General features: G+C 43.1%; 1 protein-coding gene across 1 annotated transcript in view; it reads right to left on the bottom strand.

Annotated features, from left to right (window-relative positions):
- Nucleotides 1-18,656, bottom strand: part of CA10 (carbonic anhydrase 10) — a 578,576-nt gene that overhangs the window by 117,640 nt on the left and 442,280 nt on the right. The window contains exon 4 of the mRNA XM_055132899.1: nt 7,681-7,866. Within this exon, the coding sequence (XP_054988874.1) occupies nt 7,681-7,866 (186 nt within the window). The remainder of the gene's footprint in view (nt 1-7,680; nt 7,867-18,656) is intronic.

The following is an 18,656-nucleotide window of genomic DNA, read 5'->3' as shown; positions in this document are numbered from 1 at the left end:
TGAAGCTAAAGGTATCTTCAAAGATGACACACAACTGACCAACCAAGAGGAAACAGAGATAAACAAATGGGACTACATTAAACTAAGAAGCTTCTGCACTGCAGAAGATACAGTGACCAGAATACAAAGACAATCTACAGAATGGGAAAGGATATTTACCAAATACCCATCAGATAAGGGGTTGATATCAAGGGTATATAAGGCACTAGTTGAACTCTACAAGAAGAAAACATCCAACCCCATCAGAAAATAGGGCAAAGAACTGAACAGAAATTCTCCCAAGGAAGAGATACTAATGGCCAAAAGGCACATGAAAAAGTGCTCTACATCACTAATCATCAGAGAGATGCAGATCAAAACAACCATGAGATACCACCTCATACCACAGAGACTGGCACACATCCAAAAGAACAAAAGCAACTCCTGTTGGAGAAGATGTAGGGAGAAAGGGACTCTTCTATACTGCTGGTGGGAATGCTAACTGGTTCAGCCCTTTTGGAAAACAATATAGACGCTTCTCAAAAAATTAGAAATTGAGCTCCCATTTGACCCAGCAATACCACTACTGGAAATATACCCCAGAGACGCAAAAATGTACAGTCGAAATGACATCTCCACTTATATGTTCATCTCAGCACTGTTTACAATAGCCAGAATCTGGAAAAAACCTGAGTACCCTAGAACAGATGACTGGTTAAAGAAACTCTGGTACATCTATACAATGGAATACTATGCATCTGTTAGAAAAAATGAAGTCATGAAATTTGCATATAAGTGGATCAACATGGAAAGTATCAAGTGAAATGTGTCAGAAAGAGAGAGACAGACATAGAAAGATTGCACTCATCTGTGGAATATAAAATAACAAAGTAGGAGACTAATATCCAAGAATAGTAGAAATAAGTTCCAGGAGGTTGGCTCCATGGCTTGGAAGCTGGTCTCACATGCTGGGGAAAAAGGCAGCTCAGATAGAGAAAGGAACACCAAGTAAAATGTGGTTGGAGATCCCGAGTGGGAAGGGAGATGTGTGCTGAAAGTAGACTATAGACTGAATACAATGGCCACTCAATACCCCTATTGCAAACCACAACACCCAATTGGAGAGAGAGAACACAGAGGCAGGGTGGGGTGAGCGGGAGATGGGATTGGGGGGTGGGAGGGATACTGGGTTTATTGGTGGTGGAGAATGGGCACTGGTGGAGGGATTGTTTGCGAACATTTTATGCGGGGGGAAAAACAAGCTCGAAAATGTGTAAATCCGTATCTGTACCCTCATGGTGACTCACTAATTAAAGAATAAAAAAAAAACAAACAAAAAAAGGAAAAAAAATACATTTAGCATTTCTCAAAGAATACTCTGTTCTCAGAGAAACCCCAGAGCATGATTTAGTGGTTGCTGTGAACTAAATCTTCATCTTTTCTAGTTTCTAATGGAATTGTATACCTTTGACAGTCTTTATGGAAACACTCCAACTTCAGTTTAGGTTAATTGTATATTTTTTAATTGTATATTTTGGTTTAGTCTTGAACACAGTGCCCCCTCCGCCCGCCTGCCCCACCCAATTTCAGGAAGAAATGCCTCTAAGTTGTTTGAGTATGTTAGTCATTGAGTTATTGATTTAATAGTTGAATGATTCCACAAACACCAATTAAGCACCCACTGTGTATTGTCACTGTACTAAGTTTATGGTACAGAGATGAATGAAAATTCCTTATCCAAAGGGATTTAACCAAACTATTCCATCATTAGGCAAACATTTATTGATTCCTATATCAGAGCATGAGGGTATCTCATAGGCAATGGGAATATAGCAATGATGAAGGTAAAATTCCTTTCAACAAAGAGCCACAGTTCCAATTGAAGAGTCAATAGCTAAAAAATTTATAGTGATAGAGATCAGGAAAATAGAACAGTGGGTGGAACATTTGCCGTTCACTCAGCCAATCTGGATTCAATCCCCAGCACCACAGAAAGTTCCCTGAACCTTGCCAGAAGCGACCCCTAAGTGAAGAGCCAGGAATAAGCCCCTAGAACAGCAGGGTGTGGCCCCTCCAACCAAACCAAACCAAATGAAAGACAAAACAAAAACCTGCAATGATGGATAATTTAATAGATTGCAGTCACGAAGGTTTTTTCTTAAATGTAAAAAAGATAGGTGGCAAACAGTTGGTCTTTGCGGGACATATATGATCCCTTGTATCTTCCTTTAATATTTAAAATATTCCCGTGATTTATTTAAACACTTACATTTCCCCAAGGGAGATATACATTATGAGCTGAATGGCATCAGCTGACCACAGTCCTCCTGAAAACCTCTCATCTGAGCCATTTGCAGGAGCTAAGTAACTACTTAGCTAAGAGCTACTTGGGGGGCGGGGTAGGTGGTGAAGAAGGAGACAGGGCGGGTGGCGGGTGGACTTGTTCTACCACTAATGCTGCAAATTCCTCTGGAAAAAAAGCAGTTCTTTGAAAACATAAACTGTTCTTACGTCCTTGGTCTGCAGCCTACGGTTTGGGGACTACTGCGCTTGAGATGACTATCCAGGAATCTCTGGAAGTCAAGGGGAACCAGGCTTTTCGTGGGAGGAGTGGGGAGGAGCTTGGAAAGGTCAGCGGGAGATGGTGCTGGATTTGGGAGTGGTCAGGGGGATGGAACTGGTGTCAGCTGGAGACAACATAGCACACACACAGCTCCTTCATATGGTTCACCTGTAGACCTGTGATTCGCCCACATCCCATTTGCTTCCCCCACACATCTCAAATTGTGCCAACAGAGCTTCTCCGCCAGAAGGTCCTGATCGCCCAGGCAAGGACTCATTAGAATGCCCAAGTGCTTCTTCTCCAGAGCCATTCAATGCTCTGGGTCTCCCTTCTGTGTTCCTCAGCATTTTTTGTAGCCTAGCACACTTCAGGACAAGACAGGGGTGAGTTGCTTATCCTACAAATTTGTGTTGTTTTAGTGAAACCAGTCTCTCAAGGATGCAGATAATTGATTCCTTGAAGAGGACCAGAACTGCATTTTCTGTTATTTGGTCCCAGTTGTTGGCTCTGAGATAATTGTTTTCTCTTTGTTTTTGACTCAAATAAACTAAAAAAATGATATATATGAACAGTTTTTATTTCCCCCCTTTAATTAAACAAATCTTATCTCTATCACCATGGAAACTGCTTTGGACTCTGGCTGCCCTCAGATGGGTTTGAGGAGCAGCAGAGACCTGGAAAGGCAGACAGATGAGATCCTCAGAGGGGCTAGGTTACACTGTAGTTCATCTATCCTCCCCTCACACGAGAGAGAGAGACAGAGAGAGAGAGAGACAGAGAGAGAGACAAAGACAGAGAGACAGAGACAGAGAGAGACAGAGACAGAGAGACAGAGATAGAGAAAAAGAAAGACAGAGAAACAGAGAGACAGAGAGAGAGAGAGAGAAAGAGTCAGAGTTGGTCATTTCCTAATACCCTGCAGGAATAACCCATAAACATAATCAGCATTGCACAGGACCAGCGACAAACAGAGGTCTCCCTAGATGGATACTATTCTGGGCTGGAGCCAGGCTGTGGCACTCAGCATAGCAAAGCACAGTAGGTAAGTGAAAATTGATGAAAGGAACAGGAGGTTGGTCACTGTGGTTGGCAGAACACTGGATGTCCTGCCTTACCCCTTTGCAAAGGACTTGAGAAAGGTTTTGCTTTGCTTTTTGGCTTTAGGGCCATACATACTGTTGCTAAGGGTTCACTTCTGGTGACACTTGGAGGATCACATGGGGTGCCATGGATCAAACCCAGGTTTGACCGCATGCAAGGCAAACACCCCACCCACTGTACTATCTCTCCAACCCCATTGAGGACGGTCTAGGAAGTGAATGTTTCTAATTTCTTCCAAATAAAGAAGAGTCTTCTGAGTCTAGCCACATCTTGCAACTTCATCCACAGACTGGGATTCCTTCCAAATATTATCTTTGGCCTGCTCAATGTATTTGTTGCTTTTCATAAAGAAACCTCCTTTACACTGGACATTAATCTCACCACTTAGACATGATTAGCAAGCTAAGGGTCTTTCTTATTAAAAACAGTTAATTTTCTCTTCTCAACGAAAAAAAAACCAAGACATTTGAATCTCTGAATATGCTCATTTATCACCCACCCCCAACAAGGCATTCAGGAGTTCTCTGGGTAGGACATGAATAATTTTTATAAAAATGCAGTTGCTGACTGTGTCGTACATCCACGCAGCTTTATAAAACAAAGCAAATGATTACCATCAATTACAATAACCTCACTAGACAAGACTGCAATTAATCTACAGCTCTTCAGATAACCACCGCTGCACAGTGCCCAGGAAAATGCCTGGCATTAATTGACTTATCACGATCAGCAATGATAGATGGGGCAGATGGCAATGTTATTATTCACTGTCAACAAAATTAACACATACTTTGCTGTGAGAAGTGTCTGCTTGGGTCCTCTCTCAGCGGACAGCCAAAAATAGAGACCAAAGGTGGTTCTGAAGAGAGCTCAAAATGAAAACTGAAATGTTAATGGAGAGGATGGAGCACATTTGTTTACACTCTGGAGCTAATGCCCAGGAGAGACCAATCGGAGGACACTTTCTGTAAGGAAATCAGGGATTCTGTAGAAGTTCCATATTAGAAGGGACATTAAAGATAACCGTCCACCTGCTCATTAGGATGTGAGTCACATTTATGAAGGCTTCAAAATTCCACTCTGTGATTACTAACTACGCTGAGAAGCAGTCACTATTTTCAGAGTGAACTCCTTCTTACGGACAGTTCTGATGGTTTGGAATATGAATTTAGGTGAACTTCATCTTTCTGTAACTTCCATCCATTGACTCCATTTCTCTTTCCTCAGCACTACATAGAAAATGCCAGATTCCTTACTAAATCCTTTATATATCTCAAAAGCCAATGCTCCACTATCCAACCACGTTCTCCATGTCATTGTTTCGGTGTTTCTAAGATTCTGGATGTTTGCACCTCAACCTACACTAGTTTATACACCACTCGGTATGAGAGACTTGGAAAGAAACCTGCTGCAATGACGTCGTTTATCCAGGGCGTGCTAGAGAGGCACCTGGGCAGTGGTTACTGTTCAGCTTGCTGGAACAGCATTTCTCAACCAAGGCTGGATGGTCCCCCAGGGGACCCCAGGATACTCTAAGAGGGCCACAGGGGGAAAACTGCATAAATAGAGGGTTCCTGTCATGATACTAGGGGTCAAACTAGATGACAATGGGGCCACAGGAAGGAAATAAAGTTGGAAGGGGGAGCAGCTGTTTCTGTGGTGACCCTGCATGGGAGGCTGATCTTCACGCTCCATCAGCCTAGATAACATCCAGCTTTGCCATTTGTAGGGGGTGATAGTCACTGAATGCTAACTTTTAAAATTTTGGTGGTAGTAGATTTTTAAAATCTACTATTATTCAAGCAGATCCCAGTTGATCTCTCGAAGGAATATTTATGAATGCTCCTTCCTTGGATCCTTTTCCCAGAATCTTTAAAGTCACTTGATTTGAGGAAGAACTCACAGCTCAATGTTTTGATAACCCCTCCCTCCAACCCAAATTCTGATTTGAAACTATGTTTAAATGCTTCTTCACTGGAGAGTGTTTAATGTCCTATGGAGGAACTTCTTCTCAAATCTCATCATGGGACTCTCTAGGAAGTTATTAAAATTCAGATTCCTTGCAGAGCCTGCTCACCCTGGACTGGGGTGGGTCTAGGAAAAGTAATAGCATGGAGAGATCCGATTGTTATGTTTCCCTGAAGGATTCGCGAGGCACTCACTACTCCAAAGTTGTGATTCATACACATTATGCAGCGCCCTTATTGCATATTCAAGAAATAAGCAACTCCAAGGATTTCGACAACGTAATGATTTTAGCCTAGCAACCATCTAGTTTTTTTTTTTTTTGCTTTTTTTTTTTTTTTACTCATTCACTTGGTAAATTCATTTTTTCACTCTGAGGCAGTATTATGCTGAGCACTTAAATATAACAGACCACTAGGGGAGAAAAACAAAGAAATAATAGCAAACCAACAATGAAGCAAATAACTTCACATGGAAAATAATTTAAAATGTTAACAGACAGGGGCTGGAGCGATAGCACAGTGGGTAGGGTGTTTGCCTTGCACGCGGCCGACCCGGGTTCGATTCCTAGCATCCCATATGGTCCCCTGAGCACCGCCAGGAGTAATTCCTGAGTGCAGAGCCAGGAGTAACCTCTGTGCATCGCCAGGTGTGACCCAAAAAGCAAAAAAATAAAATGTTAACAGACATTATAAAAGGAAGAAATGATTGAAGTCTGGTTATTCTGTAATTATCACCAGGATCTAGTCACTCTTGTCACTTTTTGGGGTGATAATGGGGCAGATCATGGCCTGAGCCACGAATGAATCTTGGGCCTTCAACATGCAAAGTAGGAACTTCAGTTCTTTCAACCATAAAACACAAATTCGATTTTTGCCTCCCATATTCCCCGCTCTTCTTTAATTCAGGGTTTTCCAATATTGGGAATTTCCCATATGTAACACAGTCTTTGGAAGATATCCCTAATTAACCTTAGTGTTTTCTCCCACAGGTCCAGGAAGGAGATTCAATTACATGGTCAAACCTGTTCTTTATGCAATCATTAGTAGTCGATCAACGATGAACTCTACGTAGAGCTTCCTCAACACAGAGCCCGACCATGTCTTGGTGCCTCTGACCCTCATTTTCTGCTTTATCTCTGTGTTCTATCCACTAGGGGTCCTTCTGGTATACACCTCACTTCTGGGGTCCACTCGATTTTCAAAATAGCAACTCTGCTTTAGAAGGATCTAGTAAGCACTCCTAGGAACATAAGCAGCATGCGGTATATAGAAGGATGCTCAGACTCAGGCTCTTTAATGCCAAGGCACATGCTCTTAAAAGTGTTCTACAATACCTCTCTTCTCAGTCCAGTTCAAGGGCACCTACCCTGTGAAGCTTCTCCTAACCTCTTCAAGAGAAACTGTCGCTTTTGCCTTTTCATTTTTTCCCTGGGCCTTTTGAATCTCTATGACAGCATGGCATTATTCTTTAATGAGTTGAATTTAGCACTGTTCAAGTTCCTCTGTGATAGGAACTCCATCTTTCTTTGACTCTCTAACCTCTGTTCCCTGGGATCTAGCAGAGAGCCTGGGTAGGGTCTCAGGTGCAACATTTTGGACATTCATTAAACTCTGACCACTGTACTCATTGAGATTGTGGGTCTATTTCCCAGTGTTTTGCCTTACTTTATGAAAAATATCACCAAAGTTTACACATGATCTTGAGTTTAAAAATGCTAAAAAGACCAAGCCAATAGGTCTTCTTGATGGTTACTGAGGCAACAAGATTTCTTGATAGGTTACTGAGAACTTTTTGGCAGAAACAGGGTAACTAAAATATAAGGATAATCACCCTCAAGTGGAACAGGAATAAATCGGGTCAGATGAAGTATACCTTGTCCATCAAGTGTCATAATGCAGAGGGCATCTGTGTCAACTGTCCTTCTTATTCTGTAATTGAAATGGGTGTGACTTATTGTTGTGGCCTTAATGTATGTGAACTGAAGAGGGCAGAGTGCTTGGGGAAGTTCTCGGCTGCTACATTTGCTTATTGGTCAGTACTTAAGTTTGAACTTCAACAGGCAAACCTACCTCCCCAGAGAAGGCCTGTCCGTTGAGGAGATGCTCCGAACCTTGGCTGTCCTCACTCCCAAAGTGAAGCCGGATCTCCTCCAGCCGATGGCTGTATGTCATGGGCCCTCCTGAAATGTTGACCAAGTGTTCCTTGTCCAGACGCAGAGACACGTGCCTTCCAGTGTTGTACATGGTCCCGCTGACCTGCAAGGCAATGGGTGACAGGTTAGTCAAGACTCTCCTCCTTGCACTTTTCCCTAAACCCAGCAAGGTGCTTCCACCAACAACACCCTCTTCTCCTTCTTGGTAGGGAACCATTAGGTGACAAGCACAAGGAGTGGCCACTTCCCCACAAGACACAGTCCTGCCTTATCTGGCCTCTAGGGCACTTGCTCTGAGGCATCCCCCACATTATTCCTCAGAAGTTTAACTCAAACGAAATGTCATAAGCTGTGACAACTCTTTGGAACACAAGGATGGAGACAGGTCTGTGCTTGACAGTTAATCCACATTCAAAATTTAGTTTTTCTTATGATTAGTAAACGGGCATTCTATATGGTGTGGAGGATCCATCACTGATGAGATAGTCCAAATTGTAGAGCACAAACTTAGCACAGGTTGGGTTTAATCCTCAGTACTGAAGGCATGCATCTTGGGGCACCCCTTCACTTCTGAGTCCAGCCCTGGTGGTCCCCCTCCTCAGGACTACCAAGTCTTACCACTATTTTACTAGTACTGCACGATTACTCCTACTGCTGCCATCAATCACTACAATCATCACCATTACTCCTCCTACTACATTTTAAAAAACCAGTCACAGTTCCACAGTACTTTACTATTTTAGTGTATATACACAGTACCACTATTGCTTTAGTATATACACTTAATACTCAAAGCTAGAGGTACCCATATATTTATGGGCTCATTCCATATGTGTGTGTTTAGGGGACAAGAAACTTCACACTTGTATGTTCGCCAACACAACTCCACCCAGAAATTACTGTTCTTCTACAACAATTGTCACTTTGAAATGGTTGCCTAATATTTCTTGGAAAAACTCTACAGATTATTGTTCAATATTCAAATTCTCTTTATTATTTTTTGACCATTATAAGAATACTGTAATGAAGATCTCATGGATACAAATTTTTATGAGTCCCAGGATATCTCAATAGGCAAATTCTGGGTCAAATGGTATATGCAGATATATGCATCTTACTAGTCTTATTATCCACCACTAAATTAATCTATGGTAAAGAGTACATCCCATAGAATGGGATCAGAGTTCTGGAATTTTCTTGAATGACATTATGAATAGAGTCATGGACACTGATGGTATATAAGACAGGTAAGAGCAGCTGCTCAGAATTCTTATAGGATACATTCTTTGTACAAGATGTTTAAGTTTGTCTGCAACTCTAGAAATCTGTGACTGTGTAATGCTCCTAGAAAAATAATTTCTCACTGAAACAAGGCAGGGTCCATGACTTGTTTGTCCATGCAGGGTCCGCATGCAGCTCTTGCCGGGAACAGTCTCATGGCAGGAGAGAGAACCAAGAGTTCTTGAGGCAAAAGACTCAATCTGCCTCATGCTGACCTTAAGTAAGTCATTTTTTTTTTAATTTTTAAAAAACGTTTTCTTCCCAATTTTTATTTTGGCACCATAATCACAATACAGGGAATAAAGAGTTTCAGGCAAAAATTATTCCTCTCCACTTGATTTCTTGAAGCCCCGGTCTCCTAATTTTAAATTAAAAATAAGAGAGTTCTTCATGAAAATGTGGGTTTAAAATACTGCAGGACATATAGAAAACAAATTTCAAAATGAGAGAAGGAAACGGTTAATTCCCTTAAATTCATTCAAAGAGATTAATCCCTTTTAGGAGGTACCTTGATGTGTTAAAGTCATAGAAAGAGAAAGTGGAAGGAGGATTGTCAGGAGCTGGGACAAGGGATAAATGGGGGGTTTGTATTTTTAAGAGAATGAGGTTCCAGCTTCACAAGCTGAAAAGAGTTCTGGAGATGGATGCTGATGAGCAATATGAATGTACTTAAGACCACTGAAATGGATATGCATAAAGTTGGTAATGGTGGTGAATTTCATAATAAAAAAAATTGAGGAAAGAATTTCCCCCATGAGGTTGTTGTGAGTATTAAATAACATGCAGTTTTCATTCTCTTCCTTCCCTTACTTTTCACTTATTGCTTGGCTGGCAAGACCTATGTTCACGTTCTCTTTCTCCGGGAGCCTAGTGGAATAAAGTATTCCTTCTACACATCACAACAATGAACTTGAACTGACTTCCTTCTCATGGTGGCTCCCTTCCCCCTGATGAGATGTAAAGCTTCAGGTGTGGGAAGCATCTGTGGTTCTTTTGAAAGCCACGAAGCAACCAAAAGCCAACGTCATCGAGGTAATAGTTCATGGGTCTTTGAGTTTTTCTGTTTTATTTCCGCACCCCTTCTGTTTACATGACTATCTTTAAGTCATTCTTTCAGAAAGTATAAATGCACTGGACTGTGTGCTAGGAGTTTGGAATAGTAGGATGAATAAAATAATAAATGGCTCCTGGCTTCATGGAGCTCAAACTCTCCATTATGTAGATGAGAGTGAGAGAAGTCATGTGGAATCCATCTGAAGTTTTACCATTTGCCCATGTGTTCTTACAATTAAACACAACCCTCCCCTTATCTCCACCCTTTGCTTAGACACCGAAATAACATTAATTTGTATTAATCAGAAAAAAAAAACACTGTGTAGCCACGGTATGGTTTGTTGCACTTTAATTTAAAAATAAAGGCTTGACAACATTATGTATGATATCTAATGGTACATCTGCACTGTAGTAATTAACACTGCAGCAGTGTCATTTTATCTGTAATGCTAATTACTGTGTTTCCAATGAACTACTTTGGTGCACAGCATGCCGGAAAAAAGTTGTATTATGCAGAAGAGGAAATAGAACTGAATGGAGAAACTGAAGCTGCAGGGGACGTTCAGGCAGCCTGTGGCTGCCTACGTTCTTTTGTCTTAATTTTAAACTACTGTCAAATGAGTACAGGAGGAACATGATGCCCATTTTACAAATGGACACTGTACACATCCTAGGGAAAGGCTCAGTGATCAGTCCAAAGTCCCCCATTTTCGCTGGTGAGAATGGCAAACCAGGTGTTCTGATTCCAAATAGGATGATGTTGATGTGAGCAAGTGCAAGCATCGTGAGTCATTGCAGAAGGGAGCTCTCTTGGTGATTTTTCAATGCTCGGTATTTCCAGAGGCTGGAGAATTCTCTTAGGAAAGTAGCGGACTAGGCTGGACCCTGGATGGCTGGATTTTATTTTGGGAAGAGGCCTGGAGGAACCACAAGTTTCTTGGTTTCCTCTCCTGTCAATATTTATTCTGGCATTGGATAGGGTGGGGCTCTTTGTTGTGACGGAAGCAAGCTGCAGGTTCTGCACAGTCGTTGTGTGCCAAATGGTACTACATGGATAACTTGAAACCACCTAATCACAGTGCACTCCTTGGCAGAGCAAGTCCACTACCTTCAGTTTTCTATGCACAACTGAAGTCTTCGTGTAGGAAAAACAATGCCTTTCAGCCACTCACAGCTACTCAGAACCTTTTACGAATGGACCCAGATATCTCTTTCATCCTGGTGTCATTTTTTTTTAAAGGAAAGTGAATCTGGTCAGTGTGTTCTTAAGGTCAGGAGAACTTTTAGCCATGATCTTGTTCATGAGAGCGGGCATCTTGGGGGTTTTTTTTTGGGGGGGGGGTGTCACACCTGGCGATGCACAGGGAATACTCCTGGCTCTGCACTCAGGAATTACTCCTGGAGGTGCTCAGGGGACCACATGGGAGGCTGGAGATAGAACCCGGGTCAGCTGCGTGCAAGGCAAACGCCCTGTCTGCTGTGCTATCGCTGCAGCAGCTGGCATCTTGTTTTGAACTCTCAGTTGGGTATCCACTAGGGTTCCGAGTTCTGAACCTAAATGTCATTAACCCCCAGCACATGCAAGACGCCACCTAATGTGATCCTTTTTGCTTCTTCTGAAATAGGAGGATATCGGATTCACCCTTCAGGTGGGGCGTGGAGGCCCCCCACAGAGCACACCTGGTAATTGGTGCCTCTACAAACCAGGAAATTACAGACAGATAAAGGTTTCTGGCAGGGAGACAAAAGGAGTGAGGAGGCAACTAAAGCCAACAGAAGTTTCTAATGACCCAAATGTATGGCTGTCTCCTCAGACAGCAACTTCCCAGACACCAAAGAAAGCCCGAACCCTTCCTTTCCCACCCTTCCCCTCCTCACTCCTCCCACTCCCTACCCCTTTCTATTTTGGTTTGGAGGCCACATCTGGTGGTACCCAGGGCTTACTCCTGGCTATGTGCTCAAGGGTCATTCTTGGTGATGCCAGGGACTGACAGGGAGTCTGGGCTTGAACCTCTGGTCTCTGGCACTAAAGCTTGTGCTCTTCATGGTATTTTTTTGGGCATAACTTCGCTTACAGTGAAGTGTTATAAAACTATCTTCAAAGACAGGTTGGTAGTGTGGGAACCCCACTATGGTTTAGAGTAGGATATTGCGAAGGGGCCATAGGTCAAAAAATCACGTAAATTGAGAGTCATGGCTTGAGACTTAGAGTCAGAGGGTGGGGGTGGGAGACAGGAAGGAAACAAGGGTGGAAGAAACAGAATAGGCTGTTTGTACACATACAGAAAGAGATTTATTTTAGAAATCAGCTCACCCAATTACGGAAGTCCCAAAATATATAGGATGGGCTGACAGACTGAAGTCTCAGGGGAGGATCTGAAAGGCTGCAGCTTATGGCTTATTTATCTGCTGCAGAATTCCCTCCTGATTGGGGCTGGTGGGGGTTGGGGCGAGGTTAGGTTAGTCTTTTTATTCTGTTCAAGCTTCACCTGATTGGACGAGAATCACCCACAGTATGGAAGGCAAACCACTTTCAAGTCTACTGATTCAAATGTTATCTCATCCAAAAATACTCTCACAGACACCTCCAGAATAATGCTCAACCAAATACACAGGCACTAGGGTGCTGTCATAGAATTACAAGAAATAAACCATCGTGTTGATCTTCAAACATCACTTGCTTTCTTATTTTTTAAAATAAAAACTTTTAATAAATCACAGTGAGATACACAGTAACAAGGTTGTTCATGATTGGGTAATTGGGTTTCAGTTATATAATGTTCCAACATCCATCCCTTCACCAGTGTCCCCAGTTTTCCTCTGGCTAACCTCCTGCCGTAGTCCCTGTGGCAGGCACTATTCTCTCTCTCTCTGTCTCTCTGTCTCTGTCTCTGTCTCTGTCTCTGTCTCTGTCTCTGTCTCTGTCTCTGTCTCTCTCTCTCTCTCTCTCTCTCTCTCTCTCTCTCTCTCTCTCTCCCCCTTTTGGGCATTATGGTTTGCATTACAGATACTCAATGGTTATCATGTATATCTCCTTATCTTTACCTACTTACAACACTCAGTTCTTGTTCAGAGTGATCATTTCTATTTTTTTTCTTTTTGGGTCACACCTGGCAATACACAGGGGTATCTTCTGGCTTTGCACTCAGGAATTACTCCTGGCGGTGCTCAGGGGACCATATGGGACTCTGGGAATCAAACCTGGGTCGGCTACGTGCAAGGCAAACGCCCTACCCCCTGTTCTATCACTCCAGCAGCCCCATAGTGCTCATTTCTAACTAATATTGTCATACTGGTTACTGGTTCCTTCTCTATCTTAACTTCCCTTTGACCTCCACACACTGTGGCATGCTTCCAACCATAAACAAGTCCTTCTGACCTCTTTTATTTGGCCTTGGATATTAGTCTAATACACACACACACACACATAATATATCCCACAAATGAGTGCAATTTGCTTTCTTCTTGACATCTTACTCAAATAGCTCTTAACCAAAGAGTTGTGCTGATAACACATGTAACATAGATGTTGCTTTTACTTATTTAATGGAGCTACTTGATGACCTACCCTACCAGATAAACACCTCATCGGCTGACCTCCACTACCTCCACTACCCAGCCACAGCCATGCTCCAGGCTGCATTCCAGACACTCAGCCGAACCTCATGCATGAGTGAAGCCCCACAGAACCAGGTAAACAGAACTCTGTGACCTTGGACTCCAGGCTCAATGAGACCTGGAAACAAGATCCTCTGTCTTCCTCTTCCTCCTCCGCCCCAGGGATCAAACCCAGATAACCCACCCTACTGGTGCCAGATAAATACCTTATCCCCCTACCTCCACTACCTTCACTACACAGCCACAGCCACGCTCCAGGCCGCTTTCCGGACACACCATAAGACACTTAATACCCATTTTCTATAATTTCTGCACCATATTTGATGGGGTTCAAATATGGTATGAACCATGGGAACACTTGTAAGGGCAATTAGAGGCCGCCCTAAAAGCCTCCATCCCTCTCAGAGACCCCAGCAAGCTACCAAGAGTACCCCACCCGCATGGCAGAGCCTGGCAACATACGGCAAGATATCCATGGTATGTTTGATATGCCAAAAATAGTAACAACAATGGGCCTCATATGCCTGACATTGAAAGAGCCCTCAATATGGCAGCGTTAAGAAGGATGAGCAAGAAGAGGTTGGTAAAATCTCAGGGGCAAACTATACTGCCAAAACGAAGAACTGAAATGACTATACTTTCAATGCATGTACACTGGCATCGGACGCATCCATCGAAGACTTGATGGTGCAAGCACAGAAGATCAAGTACGACATCATTGGTCTGACTTAAACCAGAAGGCATCGATCACATCCGCCATTTTCGACACTGGAGAAGAACTGTTCCTCAGAATATGTGACAACAGAGGCGTCAGTGGCATTGGTGGAGTCGGTGTCCTTGTCAACACAAACTTGGCCATGAGCATTGATTTATTCGAATGCCTAACAACCCGAATTGGACGATTATGCTTGAACAGATGTGGTTCACTGCCGGCAGTTTCTATCTTTGTCATCTATGCACCAACATCCAACTACGATGTAGAAGAAATTGAGAAGTTCTACATGGAGCTGGAAAAGTTCTGTAAAGAAGACCACACCTTATACAAGATCATTTTCAGTGATTTTAATGCCAAGAAAAGACCGAGAAGGTCACTGAAGAACTCCACATCGGGACCCATGGCCTAGAATGGAATGAACAGGATGAGAGACTGTCTGAGTTCATCATGTCGACCGAGACTATCCACGGTAATTCACAGTTCCAGAAGGCCGAAACTATATGTTGGGCATGGGAGTCTTCTGGTGGACAGTTCCACAATGAAATTGACCACATCATATTCAGTCGATAGTTTTGCCCTGACCAATGTCGCTGTTGTCCCAAAATTCCAAATCGGACCGAACCACCATCTCCTTCGTACAAAATTCTACTTCACAGAGCAGGGAGAAAGAACCGCAAAGTTTAAGCTTATGAAGAGAACTTCCAGAATGACTACCAACTGGGAGCTCTTTGGCACTATTGTGGCAACGTGGGAAGATGCTGTCATTGACAACATTTATGAGGAATACAAGAATACAATCGACTGGCTCAGCACCTCCATGACTGTGCAAAATGCCGAGAGTGGAAAAGCCACAAACATATGCCTGTCTTCAGAAACTCTTGAGCTCATTTGCTAATGTGGTTTGGCATGAGCCTCAGGCAACCATAAGTTAATGTTCGAGCTCACAAAGCTGTGCAGAGAACCGATAAAGGAAGACCTCAAAGAGAGAAGAGCAGCAGTGTTGGCTGATGTGGCAGAAACTGGGAAAAAGTCTTCTCAATGCTCACCCGTCCTTCGCCAACTACAAGACCAAGATGACTGCCCTCCGATGTCCTGATGGATCTATTGCATCTTCCAGAAGGGCAATGGAGAGGATTATTCACGACTTCTACTTGGACCTCTTTGACAGCCATGTTCACCTGCCCACATACCAAATTTCGCAGGACGGATTTATCGTTCCCAACGTCCTCCCTTCTGAAACCCAACACGTTATTTCATCAGTAAAGACTGGTCCAAACAAGGTCAGACCTGAACACCAGAAGAATCTGCCGCCAGTACTCATCAATACACTAGCTTGGCTCTTCACGTGATACCTGTGTGTATGCAAGGTTATGTCCTGATGAAACCAACAGGTACCCAGGGCTTACTCCTGGCTGTGCACTCAGGGATCATTCCTGGTGGTGCCAGGGATTGAATCTGGGTTGGCTGTGTGTGAGGCAAGCGCCCTACCCATTGCACTATTGCTCTGGCACTTAATTTCATTTCTTAAAGACACTATCCATCTTAGACATCTAATGGTTTGTGCTGTTGATCTATTTTCCGTAGAGTGGGTATTAGAACCCTGTTCATTAGAACATTGCAGTGTCACATTCTTGCCTTTAAGACAGTCAAACTCAACAGATTGCCTTAAGAATTTTTTTTCGCAGCTTTAATAATCTATCTTATGAACACATGAAACTAAGCCACATGAGCAAAAGCTCTTTGGAGTTGGAGACAGTTAAAGATACTTTTATAAAAATCAGAGTAATATTTCATTGAGAGCAGAAATTCCCAAACTGATGTGGCCTACTGCTTCCTTTTTAGGATTATAAATGGACTCAGTGAACACTTGTAGACCCACCTTTTTAAGACTAGATACAGTGGGAGCCTTCACAATTGTAGCTGAGTCTGCTGTCCTCCCTCTGCATCACTTCAGAGCCCCGGGGGTATGTTGCCACTTTGGGAAATACTGGTGTATAGTACATACATTTCAGCTTAGACGGCATTCCGGCTCAGTCTGTCCAGATTCCTGGCTCTGTGGCACAATGGAGAGGCCATTGCACTTCCCAACATCAGACTCTCTATAATTGGGTGAGCACACTGGGCTGATGCATGTTGACATAACTGTCTGCAATAGAGGCAGGAACGTGGGTCTCTTTCAGCCCTATGTTTACAACCATTGTTCAGTCCTTACATTGTCCATGTAGAGAAGACATTTTTATTCATGTTCTACAGAGACTGAGGGAAGCTCCAAGGGGTGAGGTGAGTAAACCGACAATCCCACAGGTGGAAGTGGTAGGGTCAGAATTCCAGCACAGACTCTTTTGTGTCTAGCACTGTCTAGCACTGTCTAGAACTGTTGTCCCATTGTTCATCGATTTGCTTAAGCGGGCACCAGTAACGTCTCCATTGTGAGATTTGTTGTTACTGTTTTTGGCATATTGAATACGGGTAGCTTGCCAGGCTCTGCCGTGCAGGTGGGATACTCTTGGTTGCTTGCCAGACTCTCCTAGAGGGGCAGAAGAATCAAACCTGGGTTGGCCGTGTGCAAGGCAAATGCCCTACCTGCTGTGCTATCGCTTTGTGTCTAAATTGTGTGATTGTACGAGAGACAACACTAATTTGGCTGAGTGCTAGGAAAGCCTGCAGGTTGGAAACATCTTCTGGGGCCGGGCAAAAAAGTCAAAGTAAAATAAGGCATGTCCATGGATGTGCCATCCTGAGTTTAATTTGACAAAACTTAGTCTGAATACCCTGGGGAAATTTATTATAGATAAAGGTATCAAGGGAAATCCTGGTCTTTATTTGCTGGGAGTTAAAAGATGGGTCCTACCTACTTGCTTCTCCTCATACAGGCTTAGCATCTGGGTAGCTCTGTCCATAATGCTGGCTCAGTGCCTTCAGGTGTGAGTGAAGATGGTCCAACAGCCATGTCATATAAATTAGGTCTCCTTTCTTTGCAACTGAGGTTTTCTATTATGTGTCTCTCAACGCTCTGCTGAGGTGTGTAATAGGTCTTTGCAATGTAATTAGTGAGCCTCAGAGATTTAAGAACACCACTTAGTCTGGTTTCCTGCAGCGTAGCTCCAGATGCCAAAGGACTGATTTGTAAAGGCAAGAAACCAGTGGGCTCTCTGCTCAGAGGGGCACTCTGAAGGCGTTGTGACAAGGAAGAACAGTCTGGCCAAAACAAGAGGAGTCAAATCATTAGCCTGATTTCCTGTTAGCATATACATGGAATGGCAATGTTAGCGGGGTGTGCATTTTACAGCTAACAGGATTACAGAGATAATCAAGTCCAACCTTTCACTCATGAACCAGGAACCTGGAGATGCAGGGGTTGGAGACATTTGTCCAGGATTTATATCAAGTAAGTGGCAGACCTAAGAGGGAATCAACCAACTCTGTTCTTTTCTCATTTCCTTTTCCTCGTATTTTTTTTTCTTTTTGGGTCACACCCAGCTATACTCAGGGGTTACTCCTAGCTCTGCACTCAGGAATTACTCCTGGTGGTGCTTGGGGGACCATATGAGATTGAACTCGGGTCGCCCACGTGCAAAGCTCTACTCACTGTACTGGCCCCTTCCTCATATTCTTTTATCTTTTGTTTAAATCATTTTCTGCTGAAGGTCCATCAGCACATCATTCAGCGAGAGATTCTGGAATGCTAAAGAAGTATGTACACACAAAGACTGGTTCTCATTGAAAAATTAAAAAATCGAACCTGTCGACTGGATGGACCATTTACATGACTCTATTACTCTGGATTCATGGCTCTTCTTATTGCTGGACCAGCTGTCCTATATTATGGATTTCTAGTAATAACTATAGCTAGAAGGAATTCACTGTTGAGAAGAGAGGCGGAGGTAGAGGGGGTGGGTTAGGAGAATGCATTTTTTTGTAATGCAGCTTTGAAAGAAAATGCAGAAGATCAAATACTAGGACTTTGTTGGTTGGAGCTGTTAGGAAGGATGTGGCTGAGAGGTGGGTATGAAAGGAAATAGAACTTGATAGAGTGCTTGTCTTGCATGCACCCAAACCAGGTTTTAATCTCTGGTATTCCATATGAGTAAGCCCCGAGCACAGGCAGGTGTAATTCTCAAAAACAAAAAATGAAAATGGAACCTGAGCAGTGAGATTGGTTTTGATCTACTATACGTAGATGGAGCTATGTAAGAGGGTTTGAGAAATGCTTCCAAGATTTCACC

This window comes from Sorex araneus, chromosome 3, assembly GCF_027595985.1.
Source record: "Sorex araneus isolate mSorAra2 chromosome 3, mSorAra2.pri, whole genome shotgun sequence".
NCBI classification, from domain to species: Eukaryota; Metazoa; Chordata; class Mammalia; order Eulipotyphla; family Soricidae; genus Sorex; species Sorex araneus.
The sequence above is the reverse complement of the archived record's forward strand: the minus strand, read 5'-3'. Positions and strand labels throughout refer to the sequence as shown.